Source organism: Daldinia loculata (assembly GCF_022478755.1).
Source record: "Daldinia loculata strain CBS 113971 unplaced genomic scaffold F4817scaffold_45, whole genome shotgun sequence".
NCBI classification, from domain to species: Eukaryota; Fungi; Ascomycota; class Sordariomycetes; order Xylariales; family Hypoxylaceae; genus Daldinia; species Daldinia loculata.
This window is the reverse complement of record NW_026054899.1, coordinates 271,106-295,165: the sequence shown is the minus strand read 5'-3', so window position 1 is coordinate 295,165 and position 24,060 is coordinate 271,106. Positions and strand designations below refer to the sequence as shown.

Below are 24,060 nucleotides of genomic sequence, written 5' to 3'. Positions count from 1 at the left end.
AATTTCCCATAAACACTATAATTAAAATAAAAATAATTAAATAAAAATAAAATAAAAATAATATAAAGTTTTTATTTATGGTGAAATAATTATTTTAGCACAGAATTTTTAAGTAATACGTAACATAAAGTGGTTATCATAAAATTATTATGATTTAAATTAAAGAATAATAAAGGTTATAAGTAGTTTATATTTATATTAAATATATAATTTTTATGATTATTAATTTAAGTTAATTAATTACCTTTTAAAATCCAGTAATAATTTAATAATAATTAGTAAATTTAATATTATATAATATTATTTTAAATATATATATGTTTTAAAAAAAACATTAATGCGATTTTAAAAGATTAAATGGTTAATAAAACTTAACTTAAAACGGGACGGAAAAAACTTATTATATATAATAATTCCACCATTTTTATATGTAAACTTTAATATGTTTATAACAATTATGATATGTGTTTAATTAAGTAAATATTAATGACAGAAATTTACTGACATATTTGCCAATTTCATGTTATTTTATTTGCCAATATTATAATTATTATTGTAAATATTAATGTATTTATTTTTGGTAATAAAGCTAGTAAAAATCTTAATTTATATAAATCATTATTTTTATCGACATTTAAAAATTTTGTACGTTTTCTTTTACGTTAAAATGTTAAACTATTTAACTTCGTTACGATAAATTAAATTTTTTTAATACAAAATAGTTTAAATAATATTAAATTATATAATTGTTTAAACTTATTAAAGATAAATGGCCGAATATATTTAAGTTTGCTTAATTTTTTACTTATTTTAAACTTGCGTTTATAATTAACTTTTTTTTTAAAATAAGTTTTCATTTTAACATAAACATTTATATAATATTAATTGCGTTTCGGTTTTAATATTATATTTTACTTATAAATGTATTATTAAATAACGTAAAAGTAAAATATGGTAAAATTTATTTAATTATTTAAACATGTGAATAATATAGTGAATTTATTTGGTTTAAAGTTTTTTTATAATATTAAGTTAATAATTTTTGCGTTTTTTTTATTGCGAAATGATTTGTTATTTTTTTCCATATTTATGATATGATGTTATATAATTAATATTATATTAAAAAAGTGTAAAAATTAACTTACTTTTATCCGTTCCATAAAACGGTATTTTTAACAATTATAATTTATTTAAAACTTTTTTTTTATTAACGCGTAAATTTATTTATATTGTAAATCTTTATAAGGCTAAAAGAAAAAAATAACCAGTGGGGTTATTAAAGATTTATTATATTAAACCAAAATAACTTTTTTTATAATTATTTCAAATATTTTAAAAAAAGGTTATAATTTATTAATTTATTATTTTTTAGTTTTTATAACGTAAATTTATTTATTATTTAATTTTGTTTTTTTAATAATATTAAAATAATAATTAAAATATAATATAAACTTAAACTTATTTTAAATCCATTAACAATAAAATCGTTAAGATTTTTTAGGTTATAAAAACGTTTTACGTCTTTTATTATGTAATTTTCGGTAATAGTAGTTAAATTATTTTGGTTTGTGTTTAAATTTAAATGATCTTTTAATTAAGTATTAAATATAACAATTTTTATAATAACCAATTAAACGTTATAATTAATGTTTGCAAAGTAAATTAAAAAAGGTATTTAATAAATATTTTAAATTTTATTTAAAACGTAAAAGAAATTAAAATAAATAAAGTAACATAATTTTTAATAGTTATAATATAAGAAAGTGTAAAAACGTTATAAATTAACTCCATTTAATATTATGTTAAATAAAGTTTATTTATTTATAACCATTTTTAAATGTGTTATGTTTATGATTTTATTGTTTATAAATTAAATTATATTTACAAATACTGTAATAAATATTATTTAAATTAACAAATTAACAAGTTTATTTAATTAACATAAAAATAATTTATAATATTTTCTCCGGTATAATAAATCACAAATTACTTAATAAACCAGCCGTAAAAAAATAAAAAATATATAAAAAACCAAATAAAGATGATTTTAAAGTAAACAAAAATAATAAATTAATTATTTAATTATTTTTGTTATTATTATTTTATAAAACCTTTAAAATTTTATAAAATGCGTGGATTTATAAAAATATTTGTTAATGGTAAAATAATAATAACTTTTTAAAACCGGATAAACAATTACCGTTATTACCACCAAAAAACAATAAAAATAAAAATTTACAAATTACAATTAATTAAAAAAATATATTATTTAAGTTTAAATTAATTAAAGAAGAGGATAATATTATAATTTAACTTGAAAAAAAAGATATTAGTAAAATTATTAATATATAAATATTATTTAAAAAAATATCCAATAATAACGATAAAAATTATCTAATATTTGAAAATAATATAACTATTAATTATAATGCCGTAAATTTAAAAAATAACAAGATTACTTTTGGTAATAAAGTAAATAATCTTATAAAAAAAGCTTTAAAATTTACCATAAATTAAACGTAATTTAAATTTGCGTTTTTTTTATTAAATATTAAAATGTTTAAAAAGTAATAAAATATATTTTAATAAATTATTAAAACTTTATTAAACTATAAATTTAAATCATTATTTATTTATAAAAATATATTTATAAATAAATATAAATAAAAATTACTTTTTATTAAAGTTTATAAACGCGTTATAAAATTAAATACGAAGAAAATGCCAACTTAATCCCGGTTTATAAAAAAAATACAGTCATTAAATTTAAGTGAAATTTATTTACGATTTTTTAATTTACCAAAAATAAGAAATATAATATATACTAGTATAACTTTTTTTACAAATAAAATATCGAAATTTTAACATTTTAAAATGTGAAATAAATTAATATAGTTTATATTAAATGAATTTTACCGTTATTTAAATAATTAATCATTATTACTTTTAAATTTTGTAAAATATTACTGTTACAAATTAAACTATAAAAGTTATAAAATATAAGATTAATATATTAATAAAGTTATTTAATGTAAACAAGATTATATAACTTTAATAAAAAATAATAAAAAATTTAATTTACATATAACGTTAATATAACAAGTTATATATATAAATTAATTACCCGATAATATTATTTATTAATATAAATAAAAGGCTTTTTTACTAGAAAATTTTATAAAAACATAAAAAAAACTTATTTTAATTAAAAGAAATAATTTAAAATTAGCGTTAAAAAAGATTAAATCACACGTCATAAATATAATCTTATATTACAATTATAAATTAAACAAAAAAAAGGAATATTAATTATTAAAACAAAAAAATTTTACAATCCGATTTATTTTTAATAGTAAAACTATAATAATCTAAACTATCCAACTATTTATATTTTATAAAATAAAATTAAAAATTAAGATTTTTGGGAAAAATAAACTTATATTAAATTTTACGAAACTTAATGTAATTTTAATATTTTTAAAGATTTTTATCGATGTTTTCGGTTTATATAAAAATATATATAAGTTAATCTTAAATATATATACTTTATACGGCTTTTTCTTAAACTATATTGCAAATAAATAAAAGTTTGTTTTGTTAATTTTATTGGTACCATTTAATATAAATTATAAAAAAACAATTTACGATTTTTCCGGCTTTAAAAAGTTAAATAAAAAATGCGAAATATTTATCGATAGTTAAAATGTTTTTTTTTATGTTTTTACAATATGTTTTTTAAAAGATATGTTATAATAGTAAAAATTAATAAGATATTTTTTTTATAAAATAAAAAAAAGATATAAGTTTTACATTATCGATAATAATGCCCGTGTAAATCTTGATTACAATATTGTTATATTTGGCAAATATTAACTTTACATAAACGTTATATAATTATAAGTTTTATTAATACTTAAAATTTAAAAGGTAAAATTATTGCGAAATATAAGGTTTAATGAAAATACGTCATTTACTAATGTTATTAAGTCATTTATATTTGCATTAAACATAATTAAGTTAAAATTAATTAATATAACGTATAATGAATATATAAGCCTTATAAAATATACACATTAATTACTTATTGGTAATATTTTAACGGCGAAAAAAGTTAATGATTTTATGAAATTTTTCCAATAATTTCCTTTATTATTTAAATGGTAACAAATATAATTACCGAAATATTATATAGGTTTGTAAAAAATGATAAAATGTGCGTAAATATTTATTTTAACCCTAATTTTCCTTTAATATCATTTATTTAATTCTTTTGTAAAACTAACGTTTATTTATTATATTAATTTTATTGTAAAACATTTTTTTCCCGATATTTTTTTTTATATATTTTCGGTGAATATTATTATTATTACTTATTAAAATATTATTTGTTTTAATTTTTTTACATATAATAAAACTACGTTCTAATTATTGCAAAATAATATAATGGTAATTATTATTAAAAAAAAACAATTTATTCAATTATTATTTTATATCGGAACTTTTTTAAACGCAAAAGTTAATATTTTATATAACGTTAACAATCCAGCTTTATTTAATGTTATTAATAAAATAAGCGGCACTAGTATTATTTTTAAATTAACGGACGTTTTACGAATTAAAAATGTTATTATCGAAAATCTTATAAGTTTAAAGAAAAATATAACATACGTAAAATTAAAAGGCTTTTTTAATTTCTACCAAAGCTTTCATTTTACTAACGGCATTTAAGAGTTTAGTTTTAAGAAAATGATTATGGTTTTATTTAATAAAACAAAACATAAATAAATACATACTTAAATATTAAATTAAGTTAATTTATAATAAAAATAAAATATAAGGAAAGATTTGTCGTAATATTATTTTAAAAAGTTTAATTCCAAATATAATAAAAATTAAAGTTATTAATAACAATTAATTAATTAAATTTTTATAAATTTTTTAAATCAAAAATATTAAAAATTAATAATTAAAATATTACATTTATATTAATAAATAAAAAAAATATTCGGATATTAACTGTTTTTAAATTTTCGGGAGCATTAAAGAAAATTAATCCAAAAATTTATGTAACGTTTAAATTAATAGTTTAAAAATGTTTATAATTAAAGGATATATTAAATATAAATTTAATTTAAAATAAAAAAGTTGTAAAGATTTTAATATTAATTTAAAAAAATGACAAATATTACCTCCCTTTACTTTTTTACCAGATTAAAACTAGGATAATAAGAAAAAAACAAGATAAATTTTTAAATATGTTATGCTTAAAAAGATTAAATCTTTATTGTTTATTTAATCAACAATTTTAAAACGCATACGCCGCCAATTATAATATACCAAATTTATTTACATTTGGTTTAAATGTAATTAAATAAACACGTAAAATATTATTCTTTTTTAAATATATTACTTTTAATATTTTTTTTTAATTTTTCGTTTATTTTTATTAAATATTAACATATTTATTTTAACGTAAAAAACTTTATCCAAATAAAATAAAAAAAGTATGTTAAAATCGATAATATTTTTATTTATACCATTATTAACACTTATCGTATTTTCCTCGTTATTATAATTTTTTAAAATAATAATAATATTTAAAACCAAAATCTTATTTTTTAAATACCAATTTATTATTTTAATAATATAAAAGAAATTATTAACTTTTTTTTACTTAAATTTATTTGGTATTAAATAATTTAAAAACCTGACAAATCAATTTTTTATATTTTATACAACGTTTATTTTCTTTAAATATTATTACATAATAACCACTTTTTTCACCGCACCATATAACCAAACATATATGTAATATTTATTTTATATTATATAATAACAAATATAACTTTAATAATTAATAAAAGCATTTTACATAAAATACGTATTAATTATTAAATAAAACTTTATACTTAAAAATATTTAAAATATTATTTAAATAAGTAATAACATACGGAAAGTTTTATTAATATTTTAATTATTAAAGCAACATTAACAACTCGGGACTTATAATTCACTAGTAAAATGTTTATAATTTATTTTAAAAATTAATTAAAATAACACTAGACTTTTTTTATTAGTTAATTTAAATATTAAACAAAATTAAACTTATTTAAATAATTTGCAATAATATTTTACTTAAATATAAAACTAAAATGTAATCTTAAAAAGGCTTAAGATTTACTTAATTAATTTTTACCATAACATTATTTAATATATTAACATAAATCTTTAAAAATAAAGCATTAAAACATTCACGCAACAATTAATATACAATACTAACATTAAAAAAAAAAAAAAATAATAATTAAAAACTTTATAATTTACTTTTTTAATAATGTTTTTTATAGCTTAAAAAAAGCAAAAACTAAAAAATCCATAAATTAAAAGGTTTATAATAGTTTTTATATTTTAAAAAAAAATAAAAATTAAAAAAATCACAAATTAATTAACTTACGATATTACCGATAAGTTAAAAAAGATAAATAATTAAAACATTTATAAGTTTATTAATTTACAATGTTTTTATAAACTTTGGTAAAGTAATTAACTAAATTATTTACAAGCTTATTAATATATTATGTTATTATTAAAACGTATTAAATATATAAAAGTATTTATATTATAAGTTTCACAAGTTATATCTTTCCGTATAAATATAAACTTACAAGTATTATAACGGTTAAAATAACCATTTTACATATTTACTAAAAGATCAATACTTAAATCGATATATAAACATTAATACAAAACCGGAATACTTATTTATAAAATTTTACCAAATATATTAAAATATTAATAATTATATATAATTAGGAATAAACTTAAAATAATTATTTATAAACTTTCATTAAATATGTTAAAACTATAATAACCATATAATAGTTAATATAAAAATAAATTACTTGTTTATAAACTTTTATTAAACATTTTAAAACCGTAATATATGTAAAAAATCTAATATAAAACCAAACAACTTAATTATAAATTTTTATTAAATTAATTTAAACAATAATAAACATATAAAAATTAATATAAAGTTAAATAATTTATTTATAAACTTTTATTAATTATATAAAAGTAATAATAATTATTTAAAATTTAATATAAACTTAAACTACTTTATTTTAAATATTTATTAAATTTTTTAAAATAATAATAATCATTTACAACTTAATATAAACCTTAATTTTACTTTTATAAATGTTTACCGGATATATTAAAACTATTATAAATATAAATAAATTAATATAAACTTAAATTAACTTATTTATTAATTTTTATAATATATAATATAAAGACGTTATATATAAAAAAATATATATATACTTAAAATAAATCGTTTATTATTTTTTACCATATATATTAATATATTAAAAACAACAATTAAATTAATGCGTAAAAGATATAACTTAAGTAAAAATATTTTAAAACCAATTAAAAAAAATATTTTATAACTTATAAAATAAATTAATAAAAGATAATATAATTAAAAAATTTTTTTTATTTATATTTTATTTAATATAATTATTAAAACTTTTATAATATAATTCCATTAATTTTATATTAAAAATAACAAAATACCGCGTTAATAGGTTAAAGTTAACTTAAACCATATAATCGTTATAAAAATTTAATAATTGCCGTATAAACCTTTTTACATTAACCGCATTAATTTTATAATTATAAACTTTCCAACTTTAACCATCATTTATACTACGCTAATAAAAATAACACTTTATATTATATTAAAATTATAACAATTATATTTATATTTATCCATAGCTTATATTTCATTTACTTCCGTAATAATTTTTAAAAATTCCTTTATTTTATTTTATATATTAAAAATTTAATTCTTTAACATAATATTACGTAATATTACGTTTTTTGCAATTTTTTTATTTAATATGTAAATAAGTATTTACAAATTACTTTTTTTAAATATATAGTAAAATTTTAACTATTTAAATCGGTAAATTATAAGTAAGTTTTTTTATTTTACGTTTTATTTTACCTTTCCCAATTAAACTTAAACAATACAATTATTGTTTATTTTAAAATGGTTAAAATAAAATTTTAAATATTTATTATATATTCTATAAATAAAACGATAAATTTTAAGTTTTATTTTACCACCAATTTTATCATTTTATAAAATTAAATTAATATTTTTTAAACATTTAATTAAATATTATTCTTTAATTTACTTTAACTTTATAACGTTTTAATAAGTTATAAACATTATTTAAATATCATTATTTTATTATCTCGAATTTTCCCGCCATTTAATTCATTATTTAAAACAGTTATATCATTTTTACATGACGTATATTTACGCTCATTTTATTAATAAAATATCTTTACTCGTAAGTTTCGCATTTATACTTTTTAACTTTATTTATTAACGTATAATTTACGTAAATAATTCATTAAAATTTAATTTAAAATCATACAATTTACAAAGTACGTATTAATAAACCATCCGTATTTTTTTTTATTTTACATTTATAAATTTATTAATTAATATCCGTAAAACTTTAAATATTCCGTATTTAATATCAAAAAATTTATAAGATATATAAGTTTTTCGTCACCATTTTAAAGTTTTATAATCGTTAATTTTACAAAAGTTATTAATACTTACATACTTATATAACTTATCGCATATTCGAAAATAAATACTTAATAATCCATACAAGAAAATACCTTTTACCATTGCTATTATCTTACATTTATTTAATACAAGTTTCCAATTAACCAATAATTATCGCAAACATCTTTTTACCATATACCTAAAGGCCATTAACCAGCATACACTCCCATTACAACCTTGGAAAATAGTTAAAAGATATTAAAATATAAAAAATATTTGGAATAAAAAACCTAAACTAAATAATATATGGTTTCCAATAAATATATATAAAAATGGTTATATTAAATATAATATAATACTTATTATTATATATTCATTATTATTTTATATCCGGTTTTTTTATAATTTTATAATATAAATTACGATATAACGGTAAAACTATTACCAGCCATTTCAGCTATACCACTATTATAAAACCACACCATTATTGTAAAACCACACCATTATTGTAAAATTATACTATTATTGTAAAACCACACCACAATATTAACCGCAAAATAATGTTAATACAATAAATTTTATTAAATTAAACGCAAAGTTTTAAAACTATCGTAATAAAATTTTACCATAATTATTATAACAACAGCAATTTTAAATTATAATAATTTTCCATATATTATAGTTTTTCCAAATAATTAAAATAACTTTTTAATAATAATCTTTTTATTATTTTCGTAATAAATATAATAAAAAAATATTTTAAAATAATAATAACACTTTAACTTAACTTAACATATTATACCAATAATAAAAATAACAAAAAAATAATAAAATACAACTTTAATATTTATATAAATATATTATTTTTTAAAAATCTCATTTTATGTTAAAAATAACTTTTAAAAATTATTAATTTCATTAAACTTTAATATTTACAATATTATAACAATATTAAAATAAATATAATTTATAATAATCATAAAATTATTTATATATAAATAATATTATTATAATTTAATTATTATAATTCGAGTTTTATATTAATTAAATTAAAAAATACATTTTAAATACTTAAAAAATAATATAAACATTTTTATAAAACAATATTTATTACATTTATTTTATAATTAACATTATAAAATAAATAATATATAAGTTTTAAAAAATAATAATAATTAATCCAATATATATATTAATATAAAACGTGTGAGTTTTTATTGTTTAAATAAATTATTTTAACTTATTTTTATAATATTGATAGATTAATATTAGTCTGTCTTAAGACCCCCCCCACCCGGGTAAGTATTTAAGCATAAAGCATAAATCAGGTGTTAAAAGCTTGACGTTAAGGATTATGCAAGAGATGCATCGGGCTAGTCAACAACCGAGCCGCTAATTTGTTATGTTGTGCAATGCAATGCAATCGTATCGCGTATCCGTATTCGGTGCTATGTACGGATCCGTAGGAGACCTTTTCCGTTATTTATACTTGATTGCTCCATATTAGTCATGCTAAGCGATGCTGTATGCGGGGTTTTCAGCTCGTACTAGTATTTATGAAGTGTAGTAATAGTGATCTAATAGTGATCGTGGAGAAGCTTGAACCTGGAAGGGTTAGCTTGCTGACGTTGGGTCTCGCTACAGTATGCACCACGTGGAGACGTGAAACAATAGTAAGATATATAGGAGATATGAGTGGTAACAGTTATGTTCCGGAACAAGATGTCCAGGATATAATATAAAGTCGATCGCCTTTCAGTAGGTTGGGCTGCGACTTTTATGCTCTAGAGTCTAAACATCATATTGACGGCCATATTCAAAATGGAGGCCATTCAGCATCTTCTCCCCCAGGGACTGCCTGTGTCCCTTCAAGTGGTCATTGCTACCCTGGTACTTGGCTTCATCTACTCGCTAGTCACCGCAGACCGACCTTTTGCTGGATTTCCAGTCATAACAGTTGATGGACAGAGTCCAACGAAAACTTGGCTATGGCACGGCAGGAAAGCCGTGGCCGAAGGCGTAAAAAGGGTACAGCTACCTCACCTAGGCATATCCCTGTCAAAATTATATCGCTAATTCATACGTAGTTTTCCGGGCCATTCCAAGTCATGACAGGAACGGGTCCGAAGATTGTCTTGCCCAATAGATTCGCTGACGAACTTCGTAACCATCCCTCGTTGAATTTCAACAAGGCCTTTGCTAAAGTACCTACTCCATCACATATCTGCTATGAAATCTCGAAAGTGACTAACAGGGCTAGGATTTTATGGTGAATTATCCAGGATTCGAAGCTCACCGGCTAGGCCTACGTGACGAGTCTCTAATTCAAGATACGGTACGGGTGAAGTTAACTCAATCACTCAACTTGATTACGGATGACCTGGTCGACGAAACAGCGGCATCACTCCACGATGTCTTCGGTGACAACAAGGAATGGACCACCAGGCTCATTAGAGACGATATGCTCGAAGTTGTCGCTCGACTTTCATCAAGGGTATTCTTAGGAAGAGAACTATGTCGGAATCGGAGATGGCTTGATATCTCTAAATCATATACTGTGGACTCATTTCTTGTCTCGCGTCTAATGAGGGCTGTTCCTTCGTTTCTACGTCCCATCGCTTATGTATTAATCCCGCAATCGAGATCTCTCCGCCACGCCGTTAGAGATGCACGAAAACTCATCAACCCCGAGGTACAACGCCGTAAAGCCGTTGTCGATGCAGCGCATGCGGCGGGCGAGAAGCCCCCGAAGGTCGCGGACACAATCGGCTGGATGTATGAGGTTGCTAAAGGACGAGATGCCGACTACGTCGCAGGGCAGCTTTCGCTGACAATGGCTGCTATCCACACGACTACGGAGACAACTTGTTCGGCACTACTTGACATCTGCGAATATCCCGATGTGGCTCAGCAGCTTCGACAGGAGATCATCGAGGTCATTGGCGAGCACGGATGGGCGAAAACTTCTCTGTACAAGCTTAAGCTTATGGATAGCTTCCTCAAGGAGGGCCAACGATTCACGCCCATGGGCGCAAGTATGTTTCTCCACAACCCCTTTTTTCATTTAAGCTAAACAAAAGAATCTAGCTACTATGCACCGATACGTAGAGAAGGACTTGGAACTCTCTGATGGAACCGTGTTACCGAAGGGCGCACGCATTGTGGTAGCGGGTAACTTCATGGATCCAACTATTTACCCCGAGCCTGAGAAGTTTGATGCCGCCCGGTTCTTAAAGATGAGGCAACAGCCCGGCCAAGAGAACAGCTGGCAATTCGTGACCACTAGTCCGGCCCACACTCTTTTTGGACACGGGCAGCACGCATGTCCCGGCCGGTTCTTTGCCTCAAACGAAGTAAAGATTGCGCTATGCCATCTATTACTTAAATACGATTGGCGGTTCATTCCAGAGGAGGGTCGACCAGCCCCGCGAATCTTCGAAGGTGTCAACGCCGTTGACCAGAAGTCGAGGATCCAAGTGCGACGGAGGAAAGCAGAGATTGACCTTGATGACTATTGAGTGGATTGTCTTGTAGAGTATCGCATTATGTCGAACATTTCTGTATTGCCCATACCCCTGAAAGTACTTATATATATCCAATTGTTCTTGAGAAACTAGCGCCGCGATATGTCTCGTAACAAGATGAACTATTAGCATTACTTTACTTGGTTATAATATAATTTCTGTATCTCTTATGTGTTTGTATTGGTAATTGCGATATCTTATATTACACCTATAAAGATTAGGTACGTATAGCTTATTCCTTCGAATCCTTACGACTATCAATTCTAGCTAAGATACTATTAGACAGTCCATACAATTATTATCTATTCGATTTAGACTGTTTCTATAGCAACTCTTTTCATGCTGCGTCCTGATTGTATAACCTTCTTGGAGTTGATTTCAATACAGCTACGCCAGTGCCCATTTCGGATTTCGGTTAGGCGTATAATGGGGGAAAACTACAGTAGAAGATTACTTTTTGAAATTCATTTGGTCGATGTGAGGCTCTCTGCTGGCCTAGTACCTGTCTGGCCAGTTAAGTTTTTTACTTTACCAATCGCCACCCTGTCACACATACCTTTTCACACAATTATTGCTCTACATGCACAATACAAAATCATGACGAACTATAGTATTTGATGCTTCTTCAAGCATTATATGTTATTGGTCCCCTTAATCTGGTATATCCAGTTCAAACTAGTTCGATTTCTTGTTCCACCCTGCGGATCTCTCCCTCACTGATACTTGGGTTATCGCCAGTGCCCTCCTGCTTAGCGCCGCTCTCAGCAGCCTCGCGCTGCTCTTCTTCCTTCTTTTTCTCTGCCAATTGATGTTCTTCGCGTCTAATTTCCTGCAAGTCAATGTCTTCGAAACCGATACGCTTAAGGATCGGTGCCGTCGCATGTCGGTACAACGTGTGGCCTTTGACTAGATCACCAACGTCAACGTTCTCGACGCCACGGACATCGAGAACAGGATGTAGCCCGGCAACTCCGAACTGGATGCTGCTACTTCTGTATAAAAACGCGAGAATGTAGTCATCCGCGCTGTATGCATTAACAACTCTTCCGGCAACGACAGAACGGATGCGGCGCCAATCGGCTGAACTGCTGGGAATCGGCGCGCCCAACATTATGGCATTCTCGATTAGACCAAAGGCCTTCCGCTTAGCAAGCTCCTGTAGACACACATATATAACCTTAGCGCCGAGGGAGTATCCGATAAGTGTGACAGGTCGCTCGCCTTGCGCTTTGTTTATAAGAGCATCGGCAAGAACTTCTCCAGCTTTTTGGGCACGCTGGTTAGCAATACTCCAGGGGTTGTCAATAATATGACTGGCTTTCTATATTGATATTAGCATCCTGTGATAAGCGCCAGTTATACTTCGTCTAAGTACGCTGTCTTCGGAAGGGATAGGGGTAGGCATAATGTGATATGCCAATGAGTGTGTCACTAGTCGAGTGCCCGGGGGAGCGCGGGATCACTAATATGAATACACGCGGTTTAGGGGAGGTATCGCACGTACCAGCAAGCCTAGCGGCCACAAGCCAGCGGACAATGCCGCAAAAACAGTGCGTTTAATGATCTCAGATTTCGCGTAGGACCAAGCCGTGGAAGTGACTAGGGTTGTAAGCGCGTTCCCCAGATTGATCAGCGCTTCCAGCTCGAAGCGGAGAGCAAACGGTTCTTGGCCTGGACCGATACATTTCCAGGGCGTGACCACCTCGTCTTTATCGCCCAGCCAGCCAGAAATACCAATGGCAATTCGCAACCGGCGTGCTTCAATTTCACTCTCCCCTGGTTTTTCGATGGGCACAAAAGCAAAGTCTTCCACATCTCGAGTATATTGTTCCACTGCAACATCGAGAGTAAGTAAATGCCACTAGGATTATCATAAAGTAATCTCGAGCCGTCAAGCTTATTCCGTAGACTCCTGGCTCCTGAGAGAGCAGACCTACATAGAGCGGGAGTATGGCTTTCAGATTGTGATAAGGGGGTTTACTTACTAGCTTCACTTGTCATCTTAGCACCCTAGGCTCCAAATAGACCACCTACTAAAACGCCACTTCCGGCTAACGCTCCAAGATAGCCTGCCGTAGCGGTAGCCCCGAGACCAATTCCACCTAGAACAGTGCCGACCCCAGAGGCCAGGAGAGGAGCAGCCAATCCGCCGGTGATACCGATGAGGGCCGCACCAGCGACTCCAGCTACGCCCATCTTCCACTTGCGAGCGGTACGGTTCTCTTCAGCTCTCTTCTTCGTCTCCTTATCAGCCGACATTTTCTTAGCCGCCGTAAGAAGCCCGCGAGCGACTTTCTTTTCGTCCTCTGAAAGCACCGTAGCCGAGAGACCCAGGCTGGTGGTTAGGTACAGCAATAGAACCCGCGAATAGGCGTTATAGTCCTCCAGGCTCAGAAGGAGCAGGAGTACTGAGTGAAGTATTAGTATCCGCTTCTCCTTGGCCATTTTGCGCAACGCGGTTTCGACGGGGGGGTATCTCTTCAATAATGCTTCGGTGATCGTATTCTCGTGCTCCTCAGTCTCGATACCCTCCAATCTCGGTTCAGTATCTAAGCCTGCGAGTTCTGGCTTGGCTTGCTTCGATTGTTTCTCGGCTGTTTTCCTAGAGTTAACAACTTCCCCGACACGGATCACAACGGTGTCCCTCCAGTTGTCAAAAAACTCTAGTACGCTTGTCTTGAGCGTAACAATTTCCTCTTCGCTAACCTCCTTCTCACGTTCGGCTAGTTCTGTTTTTTTATTTTCTAGTATCTTTTGTATTCCCTTCCCTCGTTCCTCATCGCTGAGTTTCTCGAGATTAGCCAGTTCGCTATTGTCGCTCGCCAGCGCAAAAAGGTGGTCTTCTTGAGAGCCCGTTTCTTTGGGGTCGAAGGTGTCTATAAGGCGTTTGCGCATAAGTTCAGTAATGTCAGAAACGAGAATTGTGAGTGAGCTACGGTCTTCATCCGTATCTAGAACGGTTGTAAGCGACTCGCCCTCCTCATCATATTTCTTCGATCCATCTCCGTCGCCGCCACCTAAGAAAGTACTGGCTTTCTGGAACATGGACGACATTTTTCGCACTTGATTACAGAAGTTTATTCTTGAAAGCAAATTCAAGGTAAGCAAATGTAGTTTTTGTTACCTATGCCCAGTGTCAAAGGAATACGTCATTAATCTCGACTTAGCTTATAGCCGATATCCCTGTTAGTAGGTTTTGCCCTTAGCTTATAGCATTAGAATATCTTCGCTGAACATCATAACCAGATTAACTCGTGGCAAATTTTATAAGCGGAGGCTAGTCATGATTCTTTCATCTACGTAGATAATTCATTATCTATGGAATGTAATGACTTAAGTAAACGCTATACACTCTAGTCGATAGAAGACTAGGTACTGATGTATTTATGCATATAACCGCTAGTAACATTCCGATTGATGAATACGCATACAAGACAACATTAAGAGGTAGGAAAGTTGATAACATTAACAGACTAAGTCTCAAGATAGGGGAATAGGAAAGAAAGAAAGATGATAAATTCTCAGTGAATATCCTCAAGTATATATCGGGTACCTAAATTACATAAATTACCATGTATGGTAACTAACAAAATAGCCAGTGAATGCTGGAAACACGATTCCTTAAAACAAGACTCCTAAAAAACAACCAAGTCTATCAACTTGACCCTCCTCTAAAATAACAATATATGAATATATGAGTTAAGCACGCCCATTTATATTCCAGAGCGATATCATCAGCGTCTACGATTGCGGTTGAAAATATCTAAATCCATAGGTGAGTATTTATTTCATATATTTGGGCACGGGGGAGGTACTCACTTCGGAGCTGATTGCCAAAACGATCTCTACGGCGTATACGAGGCGCAGCAAGCCCGTGTCTTGGAGGACTACGGTCACGCCCAATCCGCCGCAGAAATCTGTCTCTAAAATTACGCCTGCCCGCCGGCCCTGGAGGCAACGCGGGTCCTATGGGTGGCGGAGGCCCAGGCGGTGGTAGCCAGTCCACTACCCCCTCGGGCACCGGGGGAAGAGGGGGAAATTCAACTACACCTGCTGCTGCAGCCCCGGGTCCGTCAAACCCTGCAAACGGGTTTAACGGGTCTATATTTTCACCATTTTCAAGGAATATTTCATCGTCGTCGTCGTCGTCGTCGTCATCGTCATCGTCGTCATCGGCGTCTACAATCTCGCCCTCACCTTCCTCTCCAATTCCATGTGGTGCTTCCCAAATTACTTCATGCATCACGTTTCCCATGGGAATATCTCCATATGGTGGCCCGGGAGGTTGGTCGCCACCTCCCCCACCCCCTTTAACTACGACGCCGCCACCCCCATGTGGTGGTGGAACCGGAGGTCCGAAAGGTCCAGGAGCTCCATGGTGTCCATGGTGTCCATGGTGACCAAACGGTCCGGGAGGTCCAAACGGTCCGGGAGGTCCAAACGGTCCGGGATGTCCAAACGGTCCGGGATGCCCAAACGGTCCGGGATGTCCATGGTGTCCATGGTGTCCAAATGGTCCGGGAGGTCCGGGCGGTGGGAAGGGTCCGGGAGGCCCGAAAGGTCCTGGAGGAGGATGCGGTACCGGATGGTGAGCCGGTCCTGCATGGGGGGCTGGAGCTGGTGGAGGGGGATCGTCGGGCTCAACGGCGTCGTAGATACTAATATGGCAGAAATACGTATGTTAGTAATCCAATACCTTATTGGTAGGATACACACTCTTCTACCCAAGAGGTGCCTGGCTAAAACTGATGGCTATAGAAGAGACAAGGCAATGGGAGTCGCTTTACATACTAGAAAAAGGTTAGCTAAGGGGCCAGGTTAATAGCAAAAGGGTGCTCAAGAAGTTAAGGCTGGGCCCAGGATGCGACCTGCTCTATCACATACCAATGTTTTAACCCAGTTTTTAATTACGTCGTCAGTCTCACCCTCGTATTCCCGTTGTGTACCTTCCTTTGCCTGCGCTATTAGAACATCTAGTGTTGGTCGCTCGTCGGGGTAGTGCCTCATGCATTGCATAATTGTAGTCCGGAGGTCTTCGTCTATATAACTTAACTCGGGGTCGTCCATGAGCAATGCTGCATAGTGAAGGGGATCATCCGAGCTCTGCTGGGGCGGAATCGGCGGGCGAGATGTTGTCATGAGCGTCCATAAGGTCTACATAAACGTCAGATCGCTTGTAACGCTCGCTACCGTGTCCAGAGAAATCTTACCAAAGCAATTCCCCATACATTCATCGGTGATCCGTAATTTCCAGCTACCCTTTGCTCCGAGACTTCCCAACCCATCGTGCCTCTAACTTCTAGGTAATCCCACTCACTTCCGAATTGTTCAGGGGCATAGTGGCCGTATTTCCCGGTGAAGCGATGCCGAAGGTAGTATTGACTGTGTTTGATTTATAAGTAATGACTAAAATATAGAATAAGGACAGCAGTGCAACTTACTTTCCCTTGTTACGCTTTATCTTCCTCATACGTCCAAAGTCCGCGAGCTAAGCTATAGTTAGCATACGAGAAGAAGAAAAAATAAAAAAGAGAAAAAAAGAATGTTAAAAGTTTTTTTTTGGACGACCAGCTTACCTTCAGTTTAGGAATTATAACATGCTCACCATCCGTGTCATGTATGTCTAGGCCACCGATGAAGACTTGATAATTTTCACATTTAGTCTTGTCTCATAGTATAGAAAGATGGGAGAAAGTCTCTCACTATTTCTAGCGTCGATATCAAAATGGACCAACCGCATTCCAGCATATCGCTTAGCGATAGGCGGGACCTCTTCGAAGAGGTCGTCTCCGATAGCTTTCCACTCTTCAGGCCCCCCCTCGGGATTTGAAAGCTGCCTTACCCTGTCCGCGTCTGCGACCCTTTGCGGAGCGTGTCTGTCGTGTCGCCCAGGATGGAATAACCGCGGAGGATACCTGTAATAGCCCATTGAATTAATATAATTTTTCGATGAGTCTAGGACTACCGAGTCTGGGAGAAAGGGGTGGGGATTGTCTTTGGGTCCGAGGACTCCTTACTCTAAGGCAACACACGCCCTAACCACTGAGAATAGCATTAGCCAGATCATATAGAAATGGGGATGGGGAAAGAATAGATCGAGGGTGTAACACACAGCAAAGCCAAAAGGACCAAAGAACACGGTTAGGGACTCTCTTCGTTTTGTCACCCTTGGCCTTTTCAATCCTTTGGATGAGGTGCGCTAGGTCACCGTTTTCCACAAACTCCAAGATAACATAATCATGGCGGAAGATTGGATTATTTGGGTCATTTCCAACCCTATTACGAATCATATTGTCAATCAATTCATCTCGCTCCCTGATTCTGTCCATGTGAAATTCATGTTTCACCGCCGCATCTTCAGGGTCGTTTTCATGAGTGAATTTCCGAGAGTCATCCCACCCCCGAAGGGCACGATCCTCGTCCGGGAATTCAATTTCTGATTCCCTTAGAGAAGCAACATCTTCGTCGTCGTCGCTCGAATCGTACTGATCTATTGGGTCGTATTCATAGGCCTGGTAGTCTGCTTGCAAGGCTTCATTTCGAGGGACCGTCTGGATGCAATGGGCCGCACGGGCTACTTCCTGCCAGGTTGTTAGAAGATATACAACAGCGATTATTACCTGTACTATATACCTGTAACGCCCGCTCTTCACGACGGATCTCTGGACTGAACCAACCCTGGCGACCAATCTTGAATACCAGTTCGTAAGGTGGGCGTACGCTTCTGAACTTTAAAGCTATGCCATTCCCACCGTAGCCTAGTACTTTTGCAAGTTTAAGATCATGTAGTGGACGTCTCTCGAAATATCTTTGAGCAGCCCGACATCTTTCTCTTATTTCATTCCTATATGGCTCGTCCCATAAATCGGATGTTTGGAGCACAAACGGTGGCCACGTGCTTTCCCAACCCTCAGTCCGGTATGGAATCCGCTGCCAATTCTTTTTTATGTTATAATCTCGAGGGTTAACTTCTCCTGGTTTCGGAAACGGAGCTTCCGCCCACTCCTCTCGATCCACGCGATAGTCTCTGAAGCCCTTTACAACGTGGCCGCCCTCCTCTCGATATTTCTTCCAGAGAGCATTTACAGCTCTATAGTGTTCTGAGAAATTCCTGGGGTTCCCATACATCTGGGCTTGCATCCACCCCGGCGCATCCCGCATCAATTCATCCATTTTCGATATTATACTTCACGTAGAGGCTTGAAGCTGTACATTAGACAAGCAATTCTAAAATTGAGACACGAGAATACCACCTTGCTTGTAGTCCGGAAATATGGCTAGACAATTTTGAAAGACCATAATCATCATTGTGCTATTGTGCTGCTTGCAGTAATCGAATCCACAAAATTCCATTTGGTAGACAAAGGGACTTGACGGTCAGGTTTAATTAGTAGGGTATTCCTACGCAAAGTACATACCTAGGGAATATGAAAGAAATATTAAGAGGTACTCATAGAAGAAAGGATTTTGTAAAGAGCTGAGCAACACCTTTACAGTGGGTTCATATATCCAACTGACCATTCTATAGTCAAATCCAAATATTACCGCATGCAAAAAAGGTTTACGCTATTTAAACTCACTACATGCTTCTTATATGATTTATTATTCACAGAATGTCATCTTAATTGATGGTGCACTTCCCGGCGTGGGAAATCTAAGTCCTTATCTCCATACTATGGTCTATAAAACCAAGTATTAATAGCGTTATCGCTATTGAGAATTAACAAAATATACTTACCGCAATAATGCAAATCAGGAAGTATAAAAGCAGAAGGATGCCTTCAGGTGGTATTCAATGAGTCTCTCAAGTAATGTTTCGATTATTAAATAAGTAGTTCAAAATAGGTCACAAAGCTGCTACATGCTCTCCCTATGCGTCCAAAGCACCCTGTTATCCCAAGTCTGCCCGAACCCTAAGAATACAATAACTGCGTTTCCTTCTAGCCAGCAGATACGATATATATCTTGGTTGAAGAAGTACTTGTTATATTAGGACACCTTCGTTACTGGTTGTTTCAGTGAGGAAGTAGGACTTAGATTTACAGGCCATACGAAGAAGCAGGCATAACAGGTTATAATTCTATTTTATAGTCTGACGGATGAAATTCAACTACGGTAACATATAGTATTTCCCTTTTGGCCAACTCGAATGGTCAGTTACACATCGTGTGCGAATCTAACATCCAACCCAGGTACCTAGGTAAGTATATTCCAATTATAATTCATCGCATATCTACCTAGGTAAAACCACAATCATAATAGTAATATAATAGGTAGGTACTTAGGTAGATTTGCCTTCTATAAATAAAACTTACCAAGGCAGGTTCCCCAAGACTTAGCACGGGACTGAGAACTCGTTGTCTTCGTACCATGGCTTCCGCATGCAGTATATTTCGAGGAGATTCTTTGATTCTACCACCGGTCCTTGTTGTCAATAATACCTAGTTAATATTGGAGTATTATTTCACAGCATGAACAAGGTAAACAATAAGAAAGCAACAACCTCATTACCCCATGTAATTATTTTGGCCAAAAACGGTATTGTCTCGGTTAGTTAATAGAGAAATAAAACTTCATAAGTGAAAGTTGAAATGCTCATAAGAGTTATAATATACTACTTTTACAACGATTATAAAGAATTGTGGATGCCCATTCGGTTCACCACGCGCTTAAGTTCTAGGTGACTACCTAAGTACCTAAGTTTTAGAGACCTAAAGGATGCTATAGGCATAGGGATGTTGTGTCAATTCGACGGTTAACAAATCTATCTGGCAACTCGGTTTCTTTGTTAGAATTGCTATCTACCTCACTTGAACAATAATACGCATAATAAATGGCTGTATTATTTAATAGTCTTGTGTAGATTAAGTATGGGTATGGTCACAAGAATTTATCTCGATACCTGCTAACCACATATTTGCCACCGTTTACATAGTGAAGTTAGTTCTAATGTATGCCAAAGAGTGAGGTACTCATGCTTTACGTTATTATGGGACGTGGACCGGATGAGTGTATAATTTCCGAATTCATCTCTGCAAACCTAAGATACTAAGAATATATATGTGCAGCATCTATTTATAAGCCGTTGAGCAATGCAAAGTGCAAATTCCAACCCTTTTGTATCTCGGGGATTAGACGCCTTGCTAATCAAACTCCATATGCCGGAGAGCCGTGTCAGTGATGACGCATATCTAGTAATGTCCGACCTTACCATCCAACGCCAAGTCCATTGAAATAATTTCTATTCGTACCACATCCATCCTCATGCAAGTCATTCCCCTTGTTATATGGCATATAGGAGAAGTCGCAACTTATTTGAGCGGGCCGTTAGTCGAAAACATCAGCGTCTCCACCGTCCCAATCAGGATCTGAGTCTTCCGGCGAGTCCAAGAAGTCCTCCATGTCAAACTGTCTTTCCATGGGACGATGGTTATCGACTTGAATATCCACCACATCACAAAGACCATGAACGAATCCATCGTCCGATAGGCGTCTTGTAACCTTTCTCACCTTACGTTCCAATTTATTCTGATCAGAATGGTCAGCGGCCAATTCATCTTCGCTCTCTTCGTCGTCGGCATCTCGTTCCTTTAGTAATAATCCACTCCCCCTGAGTCGCTTGAGTTCTCTGCTGATGGCCGAGGCTCTCGTAAGCTCGGCTTTACTAGGGTAATTCGGCTCCCCTTCTGACGAGGTGGGTGCCGGTGAAAGGTTAGCGATTCGCGTACTTCGTCGCTTTGGTAGTGCTGCAGAAGTCGAGATCTTTGGTTTTAGCTCCTTCTGGTCCTGCCGTTGAGGCCTGGTCGGCGGTGGGCGTACTGCCTTGAAATCTTTGGGTGGCTTTGTCTTCCTCTTGAAGACCCTCGCCATCTTATCAACCCAGAACTCTCGGAGTTCTTGGCGTTGGCGCCAACCTATGTCTAGTGCGACCCTCAGTGCAAGACGGCGAAGGTGGGGGAGGTCTGACGCGCTCCGCACCAAGCTTTGAAAGAAGGTCTCTGCTGCCCTACGACCCCACTTCCGCATGTGGAGGATTTCGATAGATTGTATCGAAGACGGCCATGTCGGCACATCATCCTCCGTAAGAAGAACATCGTATTCGGGTTTATTGTCAGCATAGTGTTCATGGTGTCGGAAATAAGACAAATCCATATAGAGGTGTTGTAGCCTCGGGCAAGCTGACTGTAGGGTAGGGAGAAAGGCTAAGCTCAACGATTGACAGTGATTGATGGTAAGGCTTTGCAAGTGGCTCCCATGCGTAAGTAGAAAATCAATAAGATCACCTGCTGTCAGCTCCCAGCAGTTAATAAGCTCAAGGTGTTTGAGAGAGGTGGGAAGTTGATCGAGTAATAGGCCGTTAACCAATGTACATGACTCCAAGATGAGATGCTCAAGGTTTGGCAAAGCTGAAATACAGGCGGAGAGTTGGGAAACTTTTCGATGGTTTTGTCTCTCTATCTCTTCACTGGACTGCTGCCTAGCCGACAAACCCCAGGACGCAAGTTGATAGTTCACAAAAGCTACTTTTTGCAAGCTGGCAAAACTAGAGTTCAAATGAAATTCTGCCAGCTTATCCAGGGAGAGTGATTCGGAAGTGAGACGCGAATTCCAACGCCAGCTCTTCAATTGCGTGGGGGCAGTCGCATCACTAGCTTTGCGGCCTGCCAGGGTTTGCATCAGGTCATCTGCAGCACATTTAAATCGAACGTGCTCATCTAGTTTACGATAAGGTGGTTCGTCAGATTCGTGATATAGCTCCATGCTTGACAGTCTTGGCAGATTCTGGACCACAGTCTGCAAGTTTAGATAGTTTGTGCCGTACCTTGGTGTCAAGGTTGATGCTACTTCCATCTGCAGAATCTCGACTTTGGGGCGGTAATTAACTATGGTGGCGTCGGGAGGCAAGTTTAAAGTGTCGATGAATTGGCTAAGAGAGGTTTGAGGAGCTTTGGTATATCGCCAGTGGTGGTAGAATGGAGGACACTTATATAAATTTGCCAAGGCAGGCTCGAGAAAAGTCTTGCAAACCCGTGCGGCTGCCATCAAACTGCCGACCGCCTCGGCGACATCCTCGCGCCGTGATGAAAGGTCACGAATTGGCACGGCGACGTTGTCGAGAACACACAATAGGACATGATATGGGAGAGTTGCCCAAGGAGGGTGAGGCGTATCAGTGTCGGAGGGAGTTATGGGTGAAGCCGCAGGTGTGACTTCATTTGAATTCGGAGTACTGGGAGTTATAACGGTTGGAGAGGCTTCTTTGATGACCTTGCGTGTTCGGCGCTGGACTTTTCTCGGAGATGGCGAATAGTCATCGCGGGTGTTCTTTCGCTTTCGCGTGTTGGGGAACGTATGTTTAATCGGAGCATTACTACTTTCGAGGTCGTCGTCATCATCGTTGAAGTCGTTGTCGGATTCAGATGAAAGCGAGTATGAACGGAAGTATGCGGCGGTTGATCTGGTTGTGCGGCGTGGTGCCTTCAACTTGGCAGCGCGGGATGGATTACTCCGAAGAGATCTTCGAGGGCGATCCATTGTCGGAGTCGAGAATCATTAGATTGCTTGAAGTGACAAGCGGGCACAACGACGGTTGGCATAGAAATAACAAGGGGATCGAGAGGTAGAGCCACATATGCTACTGCATAGTAGGTTGAATGGGGGTTTTGCAGGTGAATGCTCTGGTGTGAATTAACAATTGGAATGGGTTAGGTAAATCGGAAATGGGTTGTGTTTATCCTAGGAAAGTACAACGTACGAAGTACGGCATTGACTCACTGCAGCTAAAATAGATTGGCGGGATGTCCCACTTAATAAGGTTTTTCGCTTATGATTGGATCTACCTCCTGTACCCCACCATCCATGTGTAGCCTCTTACAAGAACGTACCTCCTGCACGCAGCTGAAACTGTATCTACGTACCGCTGAACTTCAGCTTGTCGCTCTT

At 33.2% G+C, this 24,060-nt stretch overlaps 4 protein-coding genes across 4 annotated transcripts; 1 reads left to right on the top strand and 3 right to left on the bottom strand.

Annotated features, from left to right (window-relative positions):
• The first annotated feature begins 10,161 nt into the window (after window positions 1-10,161).
• F4817DRAFT_345604 (cytochrome P450) lies at window positions 10,162-12,287 on the top strand. Its single transcript, XM_049304282.1, has 4 exons — window positions 10,162-10,621; window positions 10,681-10,797; window positions 10,854-11,628; window positions 11,681-12,287. The coding sequence occupies exons 1-4, from the start codon at window positions 10,415-10,417 to the stop codon at window positions 12,109-12,111; spliced, it is 1,530 nt and encodes a 509-aa protein (XP_049156656.1). The 5' UTR covers window positions 10,162-10,414; the 3' UTR covers window positions 12,112-12,287.
• A 500-nt stretch (window positions 12,288-12,787) lies between these two features.
• Window positions 12,788-15,171, bottom strand: F4817DRAFT_367266 (DUF726-domain-containing protein; the record flags this gene model as incomplete). The annotated part of the gene is made up of 4 exons (XM_049307093.1): window positions 12,788-13,438; window positions 13,622-13,950; window positions 14,103-14,118; window positions 14,152-15,171. 4 exons carry the CDS (start codon window positions 15,169-15,171, stop codon window positions 12,788-12,790), a joined length of 2,016 nt encoding a protein of 671 aa, XP_049156655.1.
• Window positions 15,172-15,593: 422 nt separating this feature from the next.
• Window positions 15,594-19,290, bottom strand: F4817DRAFT_367264 (kinase-like domain-containing protein; the record flags this gene model as incomplete). Its single annotated transcript, XM_049307092.1, has 11 exons — window positions 15,594-15,880; window positions 15,937-16,775; window positions 16,909-16,922; window positions 17,002-17,271; window positions 17,328-17,499; window positions 17,559-17,605; window positions 17,694-17,758; window positions 17,821-18,032; window positions 18,135-18,159; window positions 18,230-18,698; window positions 18,751-19,290. 11 exons carry the CDS (start codon window positions 19,288-19,290, stop codon window positions 15,852-15,854), a joined length of 2,682 nt encoding a protein of 893 aa, XP_049156654.1. The 3' UTR covers window positions 15,594-15,851.
• Window positions 19,291-21,123: 1,833 nt separating this feature from the next.
• Window positions 21,124-23,848, bottom strand: F4817DRAFT_345597 (uncharacterized protein). The gene has a single exon (XM_049304281.1). It carries the CDS (start codon window positions 23,650-23,652, stop codon window positions 21,445-21,447), a length of 2,208 nt encoding a protein of 735 aa, XP_049156653.1. The 5' UTR covers window positions 23,653-23,848; the 3' UTR covers window positions 21,124-21,444.
• Between the last annotated feature and the right edge of the window lie 212 nt (window positions 23,849-24,060).

Coding starts and splice junctions, on each gene's coding strand:
- F4817DRAFT_345604 (XM_049304282.1), top strand. CDS start 10,415: ATGGAGGCCATTCAGCATCTTCTCCCCCAGGGACTGCCTGTGTCCCTT. Junction 10,798..10,853: donor TCAACAAGGCCTTTGCTAAA/GTACCTACTCCA, acceptor TAACAGGGCTAG/GATTTTATGGTGAATTATCC. Junction 11,629..11,680: donor ATTCACGCCCATGGGCGCAA/GTATGTTTCTCC, acceptor AAAAGAATCTAG/CTACTATGCACCGATACGTA.
- F4817DRAFT_345597 (XM_049304281.1), bottom strand. CDS start 23,652: ATGGATCGCCCTCGAAGATCTCTTCGGAGTAATCCATCCCGCGCTGCC.